General features: G+C 49.5%; 1 protein-coding gene across 2 annotated transcripts; it reads right to left on the bottom strand.

The window, feature by feature from the left end:
* Positions 1–116: 116 nt before the first annotated feature.
* On the bottom strand, positions 117–12,962 carry Has3 (hyaluronan synthase 3). Of its 2 annotated transcripts, none has more exons than NM_001437056.1 (4): positions 12,251–12,366; positions 8,765–9,403; positions 6,005–6,106; positions 117–5,087 (listed from the first exon to the last, which is right to left on the bottom strand). In NM_001437056.1, exons 2-4 carry the CDS (start codon positions 9,401–9,403, stop codon positions 4,164–4,166), a joined length of 1,665 nt encoding a protein of 554 aa, NP_001423985.1. In that variant the 5' UTR covers positions 12,251–12,366; the 3' UTR covers positions 117–4,163. The 2 variants fall into 2 exon arrangements, with proteins under 2 accessions (NP_001423985.1, NP_758822.1); NM_172319.1 differs by lacking the exon at positions 12,251–12,366 and adding an exon at positions 12,792–12,962 and having other exon boundaries at positions 3,535–5,087.
* Between the last annotated feature and the right edge of the window lie 4,524 nt (positions 12,963–17,486).

The raw sequence follows: 17,486 nt of genomic DNA, 5'->3' as shown, positions 1-17,486 counted from the left end.
CCCTTCTGTGGCACTCTGCCTTACCATGTGCCCAGACCAAATGTGAGCCATGATGAACTTTCTCTCCTTAATGTTTACTTTGGTTCTTTGTCATAGCAATGGACACACCAGAGTTACGTAAGAATTTTTATTTTGATAAGTGCAATAAAAAATTCTTGACCTGAAAACAACAAAAAAGCCAGTCTCCAAGGGCAATGAAAACAACAGTGCCAGAAGCAGCTGCTCATGGCTGCCAGCAACCAGATAGCAGCTGCCTTGTCACCCAAAATTGTGTTTTGTGTCATCAGGGCTTTTGTAGCCCAGTGAGGCCAGTTTAGTTCTAGCGAGTCAAGCTGCCACAGAACATTAAGATACAAAACAGCACCAGGATGGCATCTGAGTGGACAACAGGTAGGGCTCTGGGGTGATGGAAATTCAGGTCTCTGATGGCACTGCACAGTATTCTGGGCAGCTACAAAGTATCGGGGCCCATTTGGCTCAGGAGATGCTCTTTTAGACAGTCAGTTCCAGCCAAATTGAGGTTGAAACTCTTGAAAGTCATTGTTAAGAAAGAGGGACTTGTAATATCCAAAGTCAATCTCCATGGCCACAAGAAGAGCCACAAGGAAGGCACTCACTCCTAAGCCAGAAGTTAGGGGAGGATGACCCCGGCCCTGGGAACACCACAGCTGGGATGGATGGTGAGGGGCTACAGGTCTTGGCAGAGAAGAGGACTAAGCTGTTGGAGGAGATAGACCAAAAGTTAGGCATCAGCACACGGATGTTTGGTGCTTGAGACCTATAGGGCCTCACTGAGAAGCACGTCATTAATTCCAAGGAGAGGCTGACTGACGTTTACCTTTGAGGACAGAAGGAGTATTGCAAGAGGAAGAAAATGTGCTGCTGGTGAATGAACCTGGTGCATAAAATGTTGGCCAAGAAGAATGGAACTGCTCTAACAGCCGCCTTATGCTGCTGGTCTTGGCACAACAGAAGCTTTGCCATTTGCTAGCTAAATAAGATGGGGAACTGGGGAGGAACAGGCTAGACACCTTCCATATGAACTAGGATGATCCCACCAATGGCCTCATGAATGAGAATTGGCAGAGAACTGGGTTATCCTGCAACTACAAGTTCAGCAGGGCCTCAGCTCACCTCTAGTGTCTCACTCTCGGGGCGGTGGTGCTAGAGGATGACTACAGCCTCTTGAGCATTAGATGCAGGAAGGGATCTAGGCTTCCACTGCTGGGCAAAGGTCAGCACTGACTACCCAGAGTGCAGAGGTGGTCCTGGAAAAAGAAGAGCTGTTCTCGTCAGCTTGCATCCCCACTAGATGATGCTGGAGTGAAGAACATGGACATCAGGGAGGAGAATGACAGCAGGGGGACTCTGCTATCAGAGTCCCAGAGGTGCAGAAGGACAAGGCAGAGCTGAAGCTGCAAAAGCTGGGGGTGGGGTGGCTAAGGGACATTGGTTGTGGGACTTGCACTGACTACAGCTTTTGTAAGAACAATTAGAAAGGTGGCAGAGATCGTGAAGCAGAAGGATCATTCTGAGAAGGGTTCTGGTAGAGTTCTACACTTTATGAGGAATTCCTATAACCTGTCTGGTAACCTGGAGGAACACGAACACCTCCTGGACTTTGAAGGGCATAGGCAAGGGTAGAACAGCAGATAAAGGCTTTCGGGAGAGATGAGCTCCAGCTGCTCACATGTACACTGTGACTTTGCTTAAGAGGCATGAGGCCTGTGCACTGTGCTCAGTGGCTGTGCCAAGAGCATGATATGAGTATTATCCCCAAGTAAAGCCACCTCCCTTCTGACTCCCTCCCACCCTTAATGTTAAATAAAGTTTCCTCCTTACTTAATAAAAAAGCAGGTTAAAAATAAATATTTACAAATTATTGTAGAAATAATACAAAAGAAGCTGAAATTGTCAATGAGGAAAAACCAAAATGAGTCTAATTATATAAAGGCTCTTCCCTTGCAGGAAACAGGGATATAGCCGTAGCCCAGCTTAGCTTTGCTGCTGAAAAGTTATAAAATAAATTAGGAAATCCAGCCGAGGTCAAGTGTTGTAAGCTCACTACTGTACCTGCGTTTTAATCTGAGGAGAGTTGACCACAGTGCATGGCAGAAGAGCTGATGGTGGATAACCAGTTTCCATCCGGAGTCCATTGTCCTGCAACCTTCAAGTAAAGTTGAAGAGAAACAAGCCCTCAGCCTGAGCTCTGAGGTTAGCTGACTGGATTGTCTCCACTGTCGTGCTTGAATAGTTCACTTCTTAACAGAAGGACCCAGAACAACTGCCTCTGACAAATATGCTGCTTCCCAACCACCATGAGTTGAGCTTCACATCAGCCAGCAGTTTTACTAGAAACTTGAGCTTTGTGTGCTGTGGCAACTGTTAGCTACACTGGGAAAAACCCTTTTGTCCATAAGAGAAAGGGGAGTACAAGAGCTTGCCCATCCGAGGTCTGGAGTGCACTTCATTCCTTTGCAGGAAGCACCTGTGTACACTGCTCTCGCTCTGTAGGTTCTGAGGGGTTGGCTGGCCCCTCTGAGAATAATGATAAGCAACCCCTAAAGTCAAAGGCTTAGTCATGACCCCAGGTTTCAAATCCAAAAACAGCGTCTGGTCTTGACTTCAAAATAGTATGAATGCTTCTCATCATTCCTCAAAAGAAACGGGAAAGTCAAGCAGCCATGAGGGGTGTAAGCGGACTGAAGACTGTTGGACCAGTTCCAGCTCCTGGTTTGGTTTCTGGACTGCAGCAGCAAATGGAGGATCATCCACTACCTGGCCGTAGAAGTCCTTGGAGAAGCCACTGAGAATGGATGCTCTCAGAGATAACTTGGATTTGAGGGTTCATTTGGGCAACACCAGGAAGCTTTCCTTTGGGAATGATTGTCGAGAAGGTCACACATGCTAACCAGCTGCTGAGGTACTGACCAGTCCTAAGGCAGGAACAGTGCGGTTGGAGGCTGCTCTCTCCATGCATGTGGGGAACAGCCTTGTAAGTCTGTTCTCTGCCATGTGAAGGAATGTGCCCATGGAAATGGAGGTAACTGCTGCTTTCCCCACTAGAAAACAACTAAGAACGACGTGCCTTTGAAGAGAATGAAATATTGAGGAGGATGTCTAACTCAGATGCGAGCTGAATCTGAGAGGCATTCAGGTGTGAACGAGCCGGTAAAGACTTGTTAATCCATTGGAGTTGAGTCTTTCTGGTAGATGGCTAAAACATCCAATCTGCCCAGCAAGTTCTCTTGACAATTGGGAATTTTGTAAAAGACCAAGCAGTTTTCAGTTGGAACACATTCAGTCCAAGGCATCCACGGTTTTTAGCACCACGACCATCTTTGATCCTCCTGTCAAACTATTTTTGTATGAGACAGTTAGAATCTCATGTAGTCCAACCTAACGTTGAACCTCTGATCTCTTCTAAGTGCTTAGATTACACACATGCACCACAACTGGCCAAACTTTCCTTTGTAATGTGCAACCCTTCCCACCCCACCCCCCCAAAAAAAACAAAAAACAAAAACAAAAACAAAAACAAAAAAAAACCCCACCAAACTAAGTACTTACTCCTGGTGTCTTGGCTCATCCCTGGGATGTTTTCATGTGGAGTGGAATATATTAATTACATAAAGCACCACTTCTTAGACCCTGTTTTTTGACCAAAGGTCAGGCTTTCCAGCCTTGTTATCTCAGGCACAATCTTAATGCATTGATGGCTAATTGGAGTTAGGGAAGGGGACACCAGCCGGCCAGGCTGGACAGTAACAACTCCTACAGCTCGTCATGCTCACATGGGGAGGAAGACACTGTCTATGGGCTGTCATTGCTTGCTTCTGTATCAGAAGTTGACACAGGATGGAGTTTAGCACTTAGTTTAGCATACTTCTGGGTCCTCTATAGTTCCCAGAAGGAAGTAAGATTCTCAAGAGTTCACTACCTGTGCAAGGGCAAGCAGCCAAGTGACATACAAGTCTCTCTGCCCTGAGCCTACAGAACCAGTGCCACCCAGACCACTCCAGTCACTAGTCTTCGCTTTTCACATTGGTCCTATCAGCCATGAAACTAGAACACAACACGCCCTCCTCCCTCCCACCCCTTCTTTTCCATTCCCCTTCCCTCCCTTACCCATTGCACATTTCCCACTTTACTTGAAGGTTCTATCACACCTCAGCAAAAGCCAGGCTATACTGTTCTGGCTTTTTCCCACACCTCCGGGCAATAATGGCCAAATACAGCATGAGGAGGGCCACCCAGTAGCAGCCATACAAGATGGCCCCAGAGACCAGGAAGGCTAGCTCAGTCTCACTGAACAGGTCCTGACAATAAGCTGTGTAGGCTAACCCCCCTAGAAGAACTGCCACCCAGATGGACACAGGGATTAGGCCAATGAAGTTCACTACAATGGTTTTCCTGCCAGAAGTGCCCCAGCCAGACTTGTTGATGGTAGCAATAGCAAAGATCTTGGCTGGCAGCAGGCTGGACATATAGAGAAGGGAGTAGAGGGACATGAAGATCATCTCTGCATTGCCTCGGAGGAAGCAGGCATAGGTAGCCTTGATAATGCCCACCAGCTGCACCGTTAGTAGGAAGAGGAGAATGTTCCAGATGCGGCCACGGTAGAAAAGTTGTATGACTGTGGCGATGAGGAAGAAGGGGAAGAAGCCTGTGACCACTGACTCATAGGTCATCCACAGGTGGTGCTTATGGAACCACAGAGAGTTGTAGAGCCACTCCCGAAAGTAAGACTTGCTCCAGCGGGTCTGCTGGTTGAGCCATCGGAGATACTTAGTGGGGGTCTCTGTGAGGCACTTGGAGCGTGCTGTATACTTAGTCCGGTAGCCAAGACTCAGGACTCGGTTGGTAAGGTGCCGATCATCCCCAAAGCTGCACTTGCTGCCTAGGAACTTCTGATGGTACCAGTCCTCCAGGAACTGCTGAAGGAGGCTGTTGCGGTACATGCCCAGAGGCCCACTAATACACTGCACACAGCCAAAGTAGGACTGGCAGGCCCGCTCCACGTTGAAGGCCATCCAGTACCTCACGCTGCTCAGGAAGGAGATCCATGAATCGTATTTGTTGAGGATCTGTAAGGGAACGGAGACGCTGTGTTCATCTGAGGCCTTTCTAGCCTGAGTTATATAGGCTGCTGCTCAAGTTCCTGGTCATTAGTTCTAGACTCAGGAATCTGAAGCTTAGGGTGGCCATTTAAACCCTTATTCTCCAATACTGGCTCCACCTTTGCATCGGCACCTGCACTGAGTCTCAGATAAGACATTCCAGTAATCGAAGCCTTGTCTTAGGAGAACCATTGGTTTTTAGGAGAGCCATTGGTCTTAGGAGCCTTGTTGTAGGAAAGCTTGTAGGAGGACATGCCTGCAGTGTCCTCTGACAAAGGTCTGGCTCTAGGTGCTTAATCTACTGCCTGTAGATCATTAGCCTGAGTTTCCAGGAACATGGGCTTCTTGAGGAACTAATTTGGGAGCTACCTGCTACACTGTCAACTCAAAAGGAAGTACTCTGTGAGACCTATATATAGTGGCCAAAAGGAAGTACTCTGTGAGACCTATATATAGTGGCCAAATGCATGGGCTTTCCAAAACACTTGTGTGTGTGGTATTGCCTGCATGTATGTCTGTGCACCACTGGCACCCATGTCAATGGAGACCAGAAGAGGGCGCCAGGTCCCCTAGCATTGCAGTTATGGGCAGGTTGTGTGCTGTCATGTAGATGCTGGGGATTGAACCTGGGCCATCTGCATCTGAGCCATCTCTCCAGCCCCCTCTTCAAATTTTCTAACTCTCCCCTCCCCTTATGTTCACAAAGAGCAAGAACTGAGTTGGGCACTCAGTGAAGTGAGCCTCTTGAAGACCAGAAAAACGATCAGGGGAAGTGATTCCAGGTACTAGTAAGTCAAGAGATTGATTTCCCAGGCATATCCCACCGGGTTCAAACAGAAAAGGCCAGCCCCAGCCCCAGGAACCAACCCGTGGTTACTTCTTACTTGGACATCTCCTCCAACACCTCCTACTTGGGGATCTTCCTCCAAGACCCGAAGCATCTCAATGGTGCAGGCTGGGTCCAGCACAGTGTCAGAGTCACACACCTGCGGGGAATGCACTGTTAGGTACCTTACAGGTACTAGCCCACTTCAGGAAGCTGGGCACTGCCTGAGGAGCCTGGTGCCCGCTCACACTCACTTCCAGCAAATTGCTCAATGCTAGATGGGAAGGGAAGGGGAGAAACAAGAGAAGAAAGGAAAAGGACTCTGTTCAGAGTCCACAAGGTTAAGGGGAGAGCCCCAGCAGATGGTGTTGGCCTACTGTGGAGGTAATCCAATAGGTAGTTTGTTAGCAGTTTTCTCATTTCAACCCCTGGCCTCCTGGTGGACCTACAGCCCTGTGATAAGAATGATTCTATTTGCCCAAAAGCCCCTCCATGAGACAAAACATTCTGTGATTGGAATCTTAGCCAAGTCTCCTAAGCCAACAGCTCTACTTGTCTCACCTACTCTGAGATAGCCCAGAACTGGCAGCCATTGCCAACAAGCACACCTTTTATCGAACCCTGCCTCAAATACAGCTCCTTCTCTCATGGTCTAAAATAGCTCTATTAGTTATACCTGAACTCTGGGATCAGTTATGGCGGTAACTGACTTCCTGTCCTCCCCTACCCTCGTCTTTCTCTTCCTCCACCCTCTCAGACAGGGCCTCTCTATGTAGTTCTAGCTGTTCTGGGATTCTATGTAGACCAGAACTCACAGATTTGTCTACCTCTGCCTCCTTAGTGCTGGGATTTAAAGTGTGAGCCACATGTCCAGCCTTTTCTGTTGGCCTTTTAAAGTTACTAATATGGTCCTAGCATGCCGTTCGATAGGAAATTGGTTTATTATGCCCATGGCTGGGCTCTATGGTCACCATTCTCAGAGCAAATGAACTTAAGAGCAGATGAACTTAACTCAATCCTGTGCCATTTGCTTACTAAGCTTGCTGGCATAAGGCCCCCAATTAAATTCTCAGAACCTAAAATAAATAAATGGGTCCTGGGTAAGCGCCCACTAGCCTACAAGAAGGCTGCTTCTGACACCCCAGTCTGGTTCTTTCATGTTTGAAGATGGGGGTGGTACAGAGACGCAGCAGAGGGCTAAGTGGGAACTGGTGCCATCAGCACCAGCTCTGCTTCCTCTGTCCTCCCCACCAGACTTCCTCACATCCTACTGGAGCTGGGGAAGGTCCCAGGGAGCCGCCAGACTCACAGAGCCTCCTCAGTTTATACTGAGGCCAAGTGAGTTCCAGGTCAGCCAGGGATGCACACAGAAACCCTGTCTGGAAGAACCAAATCAAAATAATCCCCCAAAACAAACAAAATGCCCCCCCAAACTAGCAGTCAAGGACTGAGCATAAAGACAGTGTATCGTGACTGCCAACCAGCTGTTACTCTTTCCGGTGTCTATGAACAATTGGCAGAATCCTTTGGTAAGTGTAGAAGGCACAAGAGACTGAGGGATTCTAGACCAGAACCTGGGCAACTGAGTTGTCTGTTTCTAGTTGGTACTGAAATGTATACTTTTTTTTTTTTTTAAGATTTATTTATTCTATAAGTACACTGTAGCTGTCTTCAGACACACCAGAAGAGGGCATCAGATCTCATTACGGATGGTTGTGAGCCACCATGTGGTTGCTGGGATTTGAACTCAGGACCTCTGGAAGAGCAGTCAGTGCTCTTAACCACTGAGCCATCCCTCCAGCCCTGATGTATACTTGATAATCCTTTTTGTTTTTTCTAGTTTGTTATTTGAAAATTTAAGCTATGTAAACCTTGCCACTCTAATAGAATTTCCAGGCTGGTGCCAATGACCACTTGCTTAGAATCTGGGCAGGGTCTGTTTAGAGTTCAGCTGTGCCGGACACTGGGAGAAGTTGGTCCTTCATGTACCTGAGTCTCTCCAGCTGCCCTGTCAGACGTGAATATAACACTAGGAAGAATGGGACTTTGTGTTTCTAACTCAAAAAAATGGAGTGATTTTTAGCAGGATCCCTTTCCTCATTATACTTAAAATATATGTATGGGTGTTTCTCTGCATTTAAGTCTGCATCACATGCATGCATTGTGTGCAAAGGCCATACAGGGTATCAGATAACCTGGACCCGATGTTACAGAGGTTGTTAGCTGCCATGTGGATTCTAGAATTGGAAGGTGGGTTGGGTCCACTAGAGCAGCCAGTGCTCTTAACTGCCAAGCCATTTCTCTAGTCCTCTCTTCAAATTCCTTTATGGTGTTTAGTCACCCTGTTGCCTATAGTGAGACGCAAGAACCAAAAGCAGACCTTGGATAAGCAGCCTGCCTGGCACTCTGGTCTGCATCATCACTAGCTGGTTGACATTGACTTGATTAGTTATACTCTAAACTTGTTTTACCTTATTAGTGTGAGCCTAGAGCAGTGCTCACCTGCAGAGAGCTATTGTAAGGGTTCAAATGATGTTTAGAAGCACACACCGGCAGTGCCTGTTACAGTCAGTGTTGTGTACCTCTTGTCGCTGTTGTTATGGGGAACCTGTTCAGAGGTCTGCCTAGTTATCAACAGAACCACAGCCCAGGTTCAGTCAATCCCAGGTTTCTTTAGAACTATTACAGCTTGTTTAGGGAAGGGGAGGGATAGCTACAACACTAAGACCTGCGTCAGAATTAAAGTTGCTAGAGGACAGTATGCCCAGCTGGTCACGTGTGCCCATGTGCACACACACTCTTAGGGAGGCAGTCTTACCTGGATGTAGTCCACTGAGTTGCCAAGGGCCTTGAAAGCTGTGTACATGACTTCACGCTTGCCCCCCCACTTCTGCATGATGCATGAGAAGGTGCTGGCCCACACCACAGCTCGAACACGCTCCATGCCTTCCTGCAAGCTGGCCTCTGTCTCTCCTTCACCCGCCTCATGGAAATTGCTACGCCACACAAAGAAGCCAGCTTGCTCAGTGCCACCCAGGACCTCATGGAAGATGTCCAGCATGTAGGCATCTTCCTGGCGATTGCCATCCACTACCATGACCACCTTGAGGTTTGGGAAGGCAATGCGCTGAGCTGAGCGAAGGCACTTGCGCAAGTACTCAGGGTCCTCTTGGTAGGCAGCGATGCAGAGTGCCACCGAACGCCGTCTCTGAGAGCAGTGCAGCTTCAGTGGGCGCCCTGCCCTGCGCATGCGACGGTGCTCCAGGAAGGCAAACAGGCTCTGGATGAGCAGATGCAGACCCAGGATGGCACCGTAGAGGCCGAAGGACAGATAGTGCTTTTCCGTGTGGATAAACTGGTAGCCTGTGACATAGGCTGCCAGGATGCCCCCCAGCACTACCAGGGCAAACAGACTGGTGCCCACCACACGAAGGGCTGTAGTCAGCTGCACCGGCATCTAAGAACAAGTTAAGAGATAGTGGATCAGAGGGATAGCATTTCTTATCAGAGGAGCTAGAGAATTCTCAGAAATAGGCCCAGGACAAGAGAAATGACCCATTATTAAAAACCATTATCACTTACTGAACTTGACTAAGACCACTGGAAATTCAGAAGCTAAATTGCTGGGTTCAAGTCCCAGTTCTGATACTTCTGTCTGATCTACTCCCTTTTCAGTGATTTGACCTGTAGAATGTGCTATAGAGCCTCAGAGCATATTCCTGGAGCAAACAGGCGGCATGTAAGGGAAGTAGATTAGTGTTGATCACAGACAAACCAAAGGCTAGGCTAGGGATATGGTAGACTGTGATCTGCCTGACCCAAGGCTCTTAATACATAAGCTTTAGTGGTACACGGGCACAGAGGAGACAGCTCTACAGACAGTGCGGGGAAGATGGGGTAGCCTATAGCTACCACCTCTAGTGGGTAAGTGTACTCTGGGAGGGGACCGTTCCTCCAGGCACAGCAAAAGGCCCATGGAGAATACAGGGGCAGGGGACATAAAAGGGGTGTGAGGCAGACAGACATAAATCATTTCCCTGTGCCACTCCTCCATAAGAAACTGTTTTCTGTAGTTGAGAGGCAGGAGAAAAGGCCAAGAGGAGAGCTGACAGGCGAGGGGGAGCTGGGGTGCGGACAGCTCCGCTGCAAGTCCAGCACTGAGAGCCACAGGGAACTGCTGCAAGCGCTGCGGAGAGATGGCTGCTGGGGAGCTCCGCCCACTTGGTCCTAGTGCCCTGGTAGGCTCTCCTGCATGCTTCCTGCCCAGGCACTCAAACAATGTAGGCTCCCATTTGTAACTGAGTTGGGGTCCCTAGCCCCCGCCCTGTTGTGAACAGCTGTGCATTAATGAGAGGAGCCCAGGACTTGGCATCAGAGACCAAGGTTTGGACAAGCTCCACTGCCTCCTGGCTACCTGACCTTGCCCAAAGACTTAGTGTCCCTGTCCCTAAGAGGGATGCTAATGGTTTCTTGCTTTTCAGATCTCAGGTAATTTCCCTGAAAATGGATGCATATTAGCCCTGAAGGGCTTCCCAGGTGGGAGAGTTTATGAAGCAGAGGGGCAAGGAGAGGCTGCCCTCCATTCCTGTCTCTTTGCTACCTGTCCCGACTGGAGAATCCTTGTCTTAGACAATGACCTCTTACTTCAAAACCTGCTTCAATCCTGGTCTCCCTGAAACCCGGCCCCATACCAATAGGAACAGACTTTGCAGCCAGGGACATCCCTCACATAGGATGGGTGAGGAGCAGTCACTACTTAAATCCGCAAAAGCGTTCTTCCAGCAATGTAGATTGGAAAGAGCTCTTGGCAGCTTGGCCTCTCCAGGAAGCCTGGCCTCTGGGCGCACTGCCGCACCAGCCCTGGAAGCCGCCGCATGCTTCCTCTATAGGACTTCCAGCCCTCCTTGCACACACCCAGCTCAGGGAGCCCTAGGCATACGTTCCCTTCTCGGTCTCCCCCTAGAGCTGATGCACGGGGGACGCTACGGGCCCTACTGCCCGCCTCGTTCTGGGAAGGGACAGGAGGTGCCGTGGCTAGCCCAGCAACCTGCGCCCTGGCGCCCCGCCTCGGTGCAGTTCCAGAGGCTGTCCGGTCAGGTCCAAGGCAGATACGGAAGCTCTCGCCACGCTCCTCACCCCGCTTGAGTTCGCTTGGATGGCTAAGGCCATACAGCCACACCCACGTGCCGGTCTCCCACGACTCAGCCGGTAAGGAACGGAAAACCCAAGAAACAACTGCCAGCCCAGACCCTACTCATCTTCCCAGGGCCCCAGGTACCTTGGCGAAAGAGTGCCTGCAAACAAAGGCGGCATCCCTGCAGTTGCCAGCTCCTCCATCCGGGGGCCGGACCCCCTCCCCCCAGGAATTAAGAGGCACTACCTTTGTACCCACCTCCCTCCCTACAGAAGACCCAAGAAGGTTCTGCAGTCGGCTATTCTATGTTCTGTTAGGCTCTGGCACGGGCGCTTGTTGTCCTCTGCCCAGAGAGGGGACTGTCCCCAAGCCGGTTAACCAGAATGTGGTCTTCTATCCTGGGCTGCTTCCTCCATCCGCTCAGAAAAGATCCAAGAAAGCTCGGCCCAGGCTAGCTACGGCGCATTGGGATTCAAGGGCACGAGGGTGGGGGCGCTTTACAGGATCGATGTCCCAAAAGACAACGAAAGGAAAGGAAAACAAAACACACACACACACACACACACACACACACACACACACACACACACACACACACACCCCTACACCTCCAGGCAAGGACGCACACCTCCCTTCCCAGTAGTGAAACTTTGAGGGGCTACAAGGTTCTCAGCAACTCTCGGGCTGACAGGTGCGCCCTGCAGCCGAGCCCACGCACGGCAGTACAGAAACTTGCACTGGCGGCTGGAGCTCCTCCAATCTCTCCTAGGCACCCTTGAACCTCTCTGAACCGGCAAGGATGAGGAACTCATCTCACAGACAAGTGCGGCGGGGACCAGATCGCTGGAGATCTTGGTGTCCCCGCAGGTGCGAAGCCCCTGCAGGCAAGGGTTGGGGGGAGGGGCACTCAAGCCTCTCTCCCCGCACAGCCTTCCCCCACTAATTCATTCACAAAACGAGCCGCAAGGGAGGAAGGGAGGAGAGACTGCAGCAGCCCAGGATGTTGAAAGAAAGGGAGGAGGGATCGGTAAGGAACGTGGTGGAAGGGATTACCGCCTGGAAGCATAGAGCAGCCACAGCCCTGGATACCCAGAGCCCCAGGGTCCCCAGGTCACGGCAAGAGGTGCCCGCGAAGCAGTCCTGTACCGCCCGCCCCTTGGATGCGCTCACCGTGCCGCCCGCTGCCCGCGCTCCGGTGCTCAGCAGGCCCGCGGCGGCTCCATGCCCCTCCTCCGGCTCCCGCAGCCGCGCGCTGCTTCCACGGTGCCGCCGGGCGCTCCGACTGACGATCGCCGGCCCAGCCGAGCCGCCTTAAATATCGCGCGCGACCCGCCGGGAAAGGCGCCCTCCTCCGGCACCAGGGCAGGGAAAGTTGGCAAGAGTGGGAGGGCTCCCGGAGCCCGCCGGGGCGCCCGGTTCCTGGCCACCGGCTGGCGCTCGCCAAACCCGGGGTCCGTCGTGGACGTAGCCCCTCCGTCTGGAGAGTCGCAGCCTCTGCGCCCTCTAGGAAACTAGGGACCCCCCAGTGCAGCCCAAGGCTCAGCTGCTCCGCGCTGACCTCTGGGCTGGCAGCCTTGGAAAGGTGGTCATTGTCCCCAGCCTAGAACCTGAAGCATCATTAACTTTCCGGATGGCCCGTGGGGACCTCCAAAATCGTTCCTGTCCATCCCCGCCCCCACGCCCCGCTCCCGAAGCCTGGAAACCTACTCACCCTGCAAGCCGGCTACCCCAGAAAAATCTTAACGTCAAGGGGCGGCTCGCTATGGGAGGGGACTCCCTAAAAACCTTCCCGGTGGCAAGAAAGAAGGGCAGAAAAGAAAAATTGTCAAATAGCTGGAGGCTGGTCAAAGAAGGTGTTAACTATTGTGACTAGCTGAGCTTTGAATTCCGCAGTGGGGCGCTGATGGCATTAAGGCTGTTTGCAAAGGCTGCAGATCGGTCTAGCAGGAATCCAGGAGGTTCCGGTCTTAAAGCCCAAACAGTTCTTCCTCCCCACCTTCACACCTTTATTTCCCACATCCCGACCTCTTTATGTTCCCATCTGACATACTCGCTGGCAGTTCCCTGGTCCCTGGAAGATGGTGTAGACTCCGGTGAGGTGAAGTGGAGAGAGGTCCAGGGGAAAAGAGTGTTAGAGGTAGAAACTCCAGAACCAGCTGGAGACCTCGAGGTTTTACATCTCAGAAAAACTTGAAGAGAAATTATAATTAAAGACTAGTTTTAAAAATGACTTTATGTGTCCTCCAAGCATCAGAGCTAATTTGGCCACCAAAACAATTTAATAGGCGTGTGAGCTGCTCAGTCTGTAAGCTATCCCTCTCAGACATGCCCACAGGTCACACAGCCACAGAATTCACACCACAGCCACCCTGAACACCTGCTCCTCCCACTCCCACCCGTAATCATAGACATAACCAAAACCTTTCACCCTGCTTCAGGAGAATCATTGGTTAAAGGGCAGGGCGATGAGTTGGTTTATTATTTGAGAGTCTCTAGTCCAGGATAGGCCTTTGAACGTCCTAGGCAGCCAAGGATGAACTTGAAATTCTTTTTTAAAAAATAAATTATTTATTTATTGTATATAAGTACACTGTAGCTGTCTTCAGACACACCAGAAGAGGGCATCAGATCTCATTACAAATGGTTGTGAGCCACCATGTGGTTGCCGGGAATTGAACTCAGGACCTCTGGAGGAGCAGTCAGAGCTCTAACCACTGAACAATCTCTTGAACTTCTTATCCTCTTTCAGAAGAGACAGATGAGGGCTACCACACCCAGTTTATTCACCAATGGGGACTGAATTCTGGTCTCTGTGCATGCTTTGTAAGCACTGAGTTCTATCCCCGATTCCAAAAAGTGTGCTCTGAAAGGCTGTTGAGACTGCTCATTGAGTGATGACTCTTTGGACCAAACCTGAGTTCCAATCTCTGGGACTCACATGTTGGAAGGAGAAAGCCAGCTACACAAATCTTCCTCTGACCTCTACAAAATGAAATACATATCCACTCTAAGTACACAGGTAAGACAGAAATAAAGGCTAGTGTTGACCCCACGTTGACTTGTGTGTTGAACTTCCAGTGGTGTGAGGGCCCTGCTATAGCCAGCAATGGAATCACAGAGAAGTAAACAGGATTGCTCAGGAGTCTGTCAGCTGTTCTGCGACTGGCTGTGACAGTAAACCTCAATGTCTCCATATTAGAACTGAGGTTAGAAGACTGTTCCAAAATACGCAGAGTCCTTGAGAGAGTACACAGCAAGCCACAGTCAGCCTCAGCCTGAGATGGCTTCCTTGGCCCATCCAGCTAGAGGATTCAGTCACAGGCAGATTCCAATTGGTGTTTAGATAAACAGTATCTTGTCTAGATGTCATTACAGATCTTAGACCCCGGGGGCCACCCATGCCATGCCCAGAGGCATTAGAGTCAGGAGAAGCCAGTGTCTTATGGGTCCATTTGATCTTCCCTCCTCCCTCCCAGAGTTCCAATATGCAACATTTTAGATCAAGGAAAACAAGCTGGGAGTGGGCTGAGGCAAAATTGGGTGCACTGGCCTCATGGAAAGAAAATGGCCCATACAGAGGTTCATGCCCCTGTGGTGAGAAGGAAGCTTGGAGAAGCCAGAAATCTAGTCTTGTATGAGAAATCTCTTCATTTTTTTTTTTCTATTTTTTTTCGGAGCTGGGGATCGAACCCAGGGCCTTGCGCTTGCTAGGCAAGCGCTCTACCACTGAGCCAAATCTCCAACCCCAATCTCTTCATTTTTAAGTGTTAACAGCTAAGTCAGATGTCGAACACAAACATTCCATAGGTCAGGCAAAATGTATCAGTCATTGATTGCCAATTCGCTGCTTGTGAATCAACCTGTTTAGAGGCTCAAGGAATGGGACAGCCATCTTGAAAAGGTCCAGTTCTGTCCCCAGAGTGGCTTCTCTGCACATTCCCTTTCCTGAAGCTGTTCCAGGGCCAGCTTGTGTGCGTTAGTTTCCAAGGCTCCAACTATGACCCATAGACTTCTTACCTCTCTGCTGGCTCTAGGGTGGGGCTAGTTCAGCACATCCTAGACCTTCCACAGAAACAGTGGGCCTAGATAGAACAGTCAGCACTCTGCCTATGCCAGCAGACTTTGCTCCATTCTAAGTAGAATGTGCAGGACCAGGACCTGGTATGATCAAACAAATAAAAACTGTCTTTACCATTTTTTGTAAAGGCTGGCTGTGCCAGGGAGGATTTGCAGTAATTAGCATCCCGTTGAGGGTCCCTGTCTGCATTTATCCCTTCACTGCACAGTGGTACAGGGGCTGATAAATTCATGCCTGGAGTTTATCTCTGAGTACTAGGGATGTAGCAAGGGTTATCCATATCCAGTCACTTAGAAATGCGCATTCGGATGTGGGTGAATTGACTTTTGCAGACACTAAGCCCCTCAATCTGGCTCAGAAGACTCATACCACACTCACTTAACACATGGGAAACTCCTCAGAGCAGAGCGGCCTCAGGCTAGGTGCCACAATGTAGGTTATCCACGTTGAAGACAAATCCACTTGCAAAATTAAGTTGTCCCAGTAGGCAGCTCATGACTGGATCCTTTCCTTCTTTCCTCATCCTGCCTATTTTTGAAGCAAGCTGTATTTTGTGTAGTTTCCCCAAACTCTTAGTGATATTTCTGACTCAGCCTTCGGAATGCTGAGATGACGAGAGTCTGCCACATATCTGGTTATCATTAATGACGATGGGAGATCTAACTGGATGCAGTCAGGGGCATCAGAAGAGAGGTCTCTGTTGCCTAGAATGAACTAGATAGAGGTCCATGGAGAACATTCTAGCTAGGAAGACAAGCTGCCAGGAATGGGCTCTATGTTTGCAGAATGGCAAAGGGAGGCCTGGGTGAGACATCTACCCCAGCTATGACTACTGATGGAGTCTGGTCACTCTGAAAAGAAGGTGGCTAGGGACACAGTGTGTGTGAGTTTAACATACCAAGTAAGGATTCTGGAGTTGTGCTAACAGGGAGACTGGGTCATGGGTAACATTTACTGGTAAGGATGAGAAACTGAGATCTAAGAGATCTGAGAGGTGAATAAGCCAGCAGAGGGCTGAGGGGCAGTGATGAGAACTGTGAGTGCTGCTTTCAGAAGGTGACAGTGTCACCTACTGTGGGCCCAGGATGAAGAATATTTAAAAAGAGATTTTCTCCAAGCTGTGGAGAAAATCTTTATTCGACTTTATTCAAACAAAAAATACTTTTAAAACAGCCTTTAGAGGGGTTGGGGATTTAGCTCAGTGGTAGAGCGCTTACCTAGGAAGCGCAAGGCCCTGAGTTCGGTCCCCAGCTCCGGAAAAAAGAACCAAAAAAAAAAAAAAAAAAAAAAAAAAAACAACAAAAAAACAGCCTTTAGTCCCAGCTGCTTGAGAGGCTGAGGCAGGTGGATTACTTGACCCTGTGAACTCAAGACTAGGCTGAGCCAGGTGTAGTGGGGCACGCCTTTAATCTCAACATTCAGGAGGTAGGCACAGGCAGTTGTGTGAATTTGAGGCCTGCCTGGTCTACATAGAGAGTTCCAAGATATCCAGGGCTAGAGATACTAGAGAAACTAGAGATACTAGAGAAACTAGAGATACTAGAGATACTAGAGAACTAGAGAAACTAGAGATACTAGAGAAACTAGAGATACTAGAGAACTAGAGATACTAGAGAACTAGAGAAACTAGAGATACTAGAGATACTAGAGAAACTAGAGATACTAGAGAACTAGAGAAACTAGAGATACTAGAGAAACTAGATACTAGAGATACTAGAGAAACTAGAGATACTAGAGAACTAGAGAAACTAGAGATACTAGAGAAACTAGAGAAACTAGAGATACTAGAGATATTCTGTCTCAAAAAATAAAAAGAAAGAAAGAGAAAGAAAAGGAACAGCCTGGAGACATAGTAAGTCTCTCATCTCTCCCCAACCAAACAGTAGCAGCGTGCTGTTTCCTCTCCTGGCTAAATGGGGCTTTCCTTCTCTTGAGGCAGTGTATGTCACAATTTTACTTAGCATTTAACTCAGAGTGGAGAGAGTGTGCCTTGAGTACAGCAAAGCAGCTACTACCTGACAAAGCTGTGGTTTTGTAGCTCGCTCCTCTTGGGGATGCCTTCCCTGCCTGGCTACAGTGGCAACTTCTGCCTCAGTGGGGAATTGCATTTGTTTTAAATTAAGTGCCCTTTTCTCTGCCAGTGGCCAGTCTTTCATGCAGCCTTGAAGATCAGGATTAGGTCATAGCAGACTGATGAAAGGCTTTGTGCAGCCATCTTTCCTTTCTGTCTTTTCCAGAAGGCATGCCATGGCACATGTGGGTCAGAGGGCCACTTGTGAGAGTCAATTTTCTCCTTCTACCATGTGTGTCCCCAGAGTCAAACTGAGG

This window comes from Rattus norvegicus, chromosome 19 (assembly GCF_021556685.1).
Source record: "Rattus norvegicus strain SHRSP/BbbUtx chromosome 19, alternate assembly SHRSP_T2T, whole genome shotgun sequence".
In the NCBI taxonomy this organism is placed as follows: Eukaryota; Metazoa; Chordata; class Mammalia; order Rodentia; family Muridae; genus Rattus; species Rattus norvegicus.
Note: the sequence above shows the minus strand (reverse complement) of the source record. Positions and strands in the feature narration are given on the sequence as shown.

Bases quoted from the DNA above. Each gene is read 5' to 3' on its own strand.
- Has3 (NM_172319.1), bottom strand. From the start codon at position 9,403: ATGCCGGTGCAGCTGACTACAGCCCTTCGTGTGGTGGGCACCAGTCTG. The intron at 6,107-8,764 runs GTAAGACTGCCT...CATTCCCCGCAG, and splicing joins ACTCAGTGGACTACATCCAG to GTGTGTGACTCTGACACTGT. The intron at 5,088-6,004 runs GTAAGAAGTAAC...GTTCCCTTACAG, and splicing joins GTGTTGGAGGAGATGTCCAA to ATCCTCAACAAATACGATTC.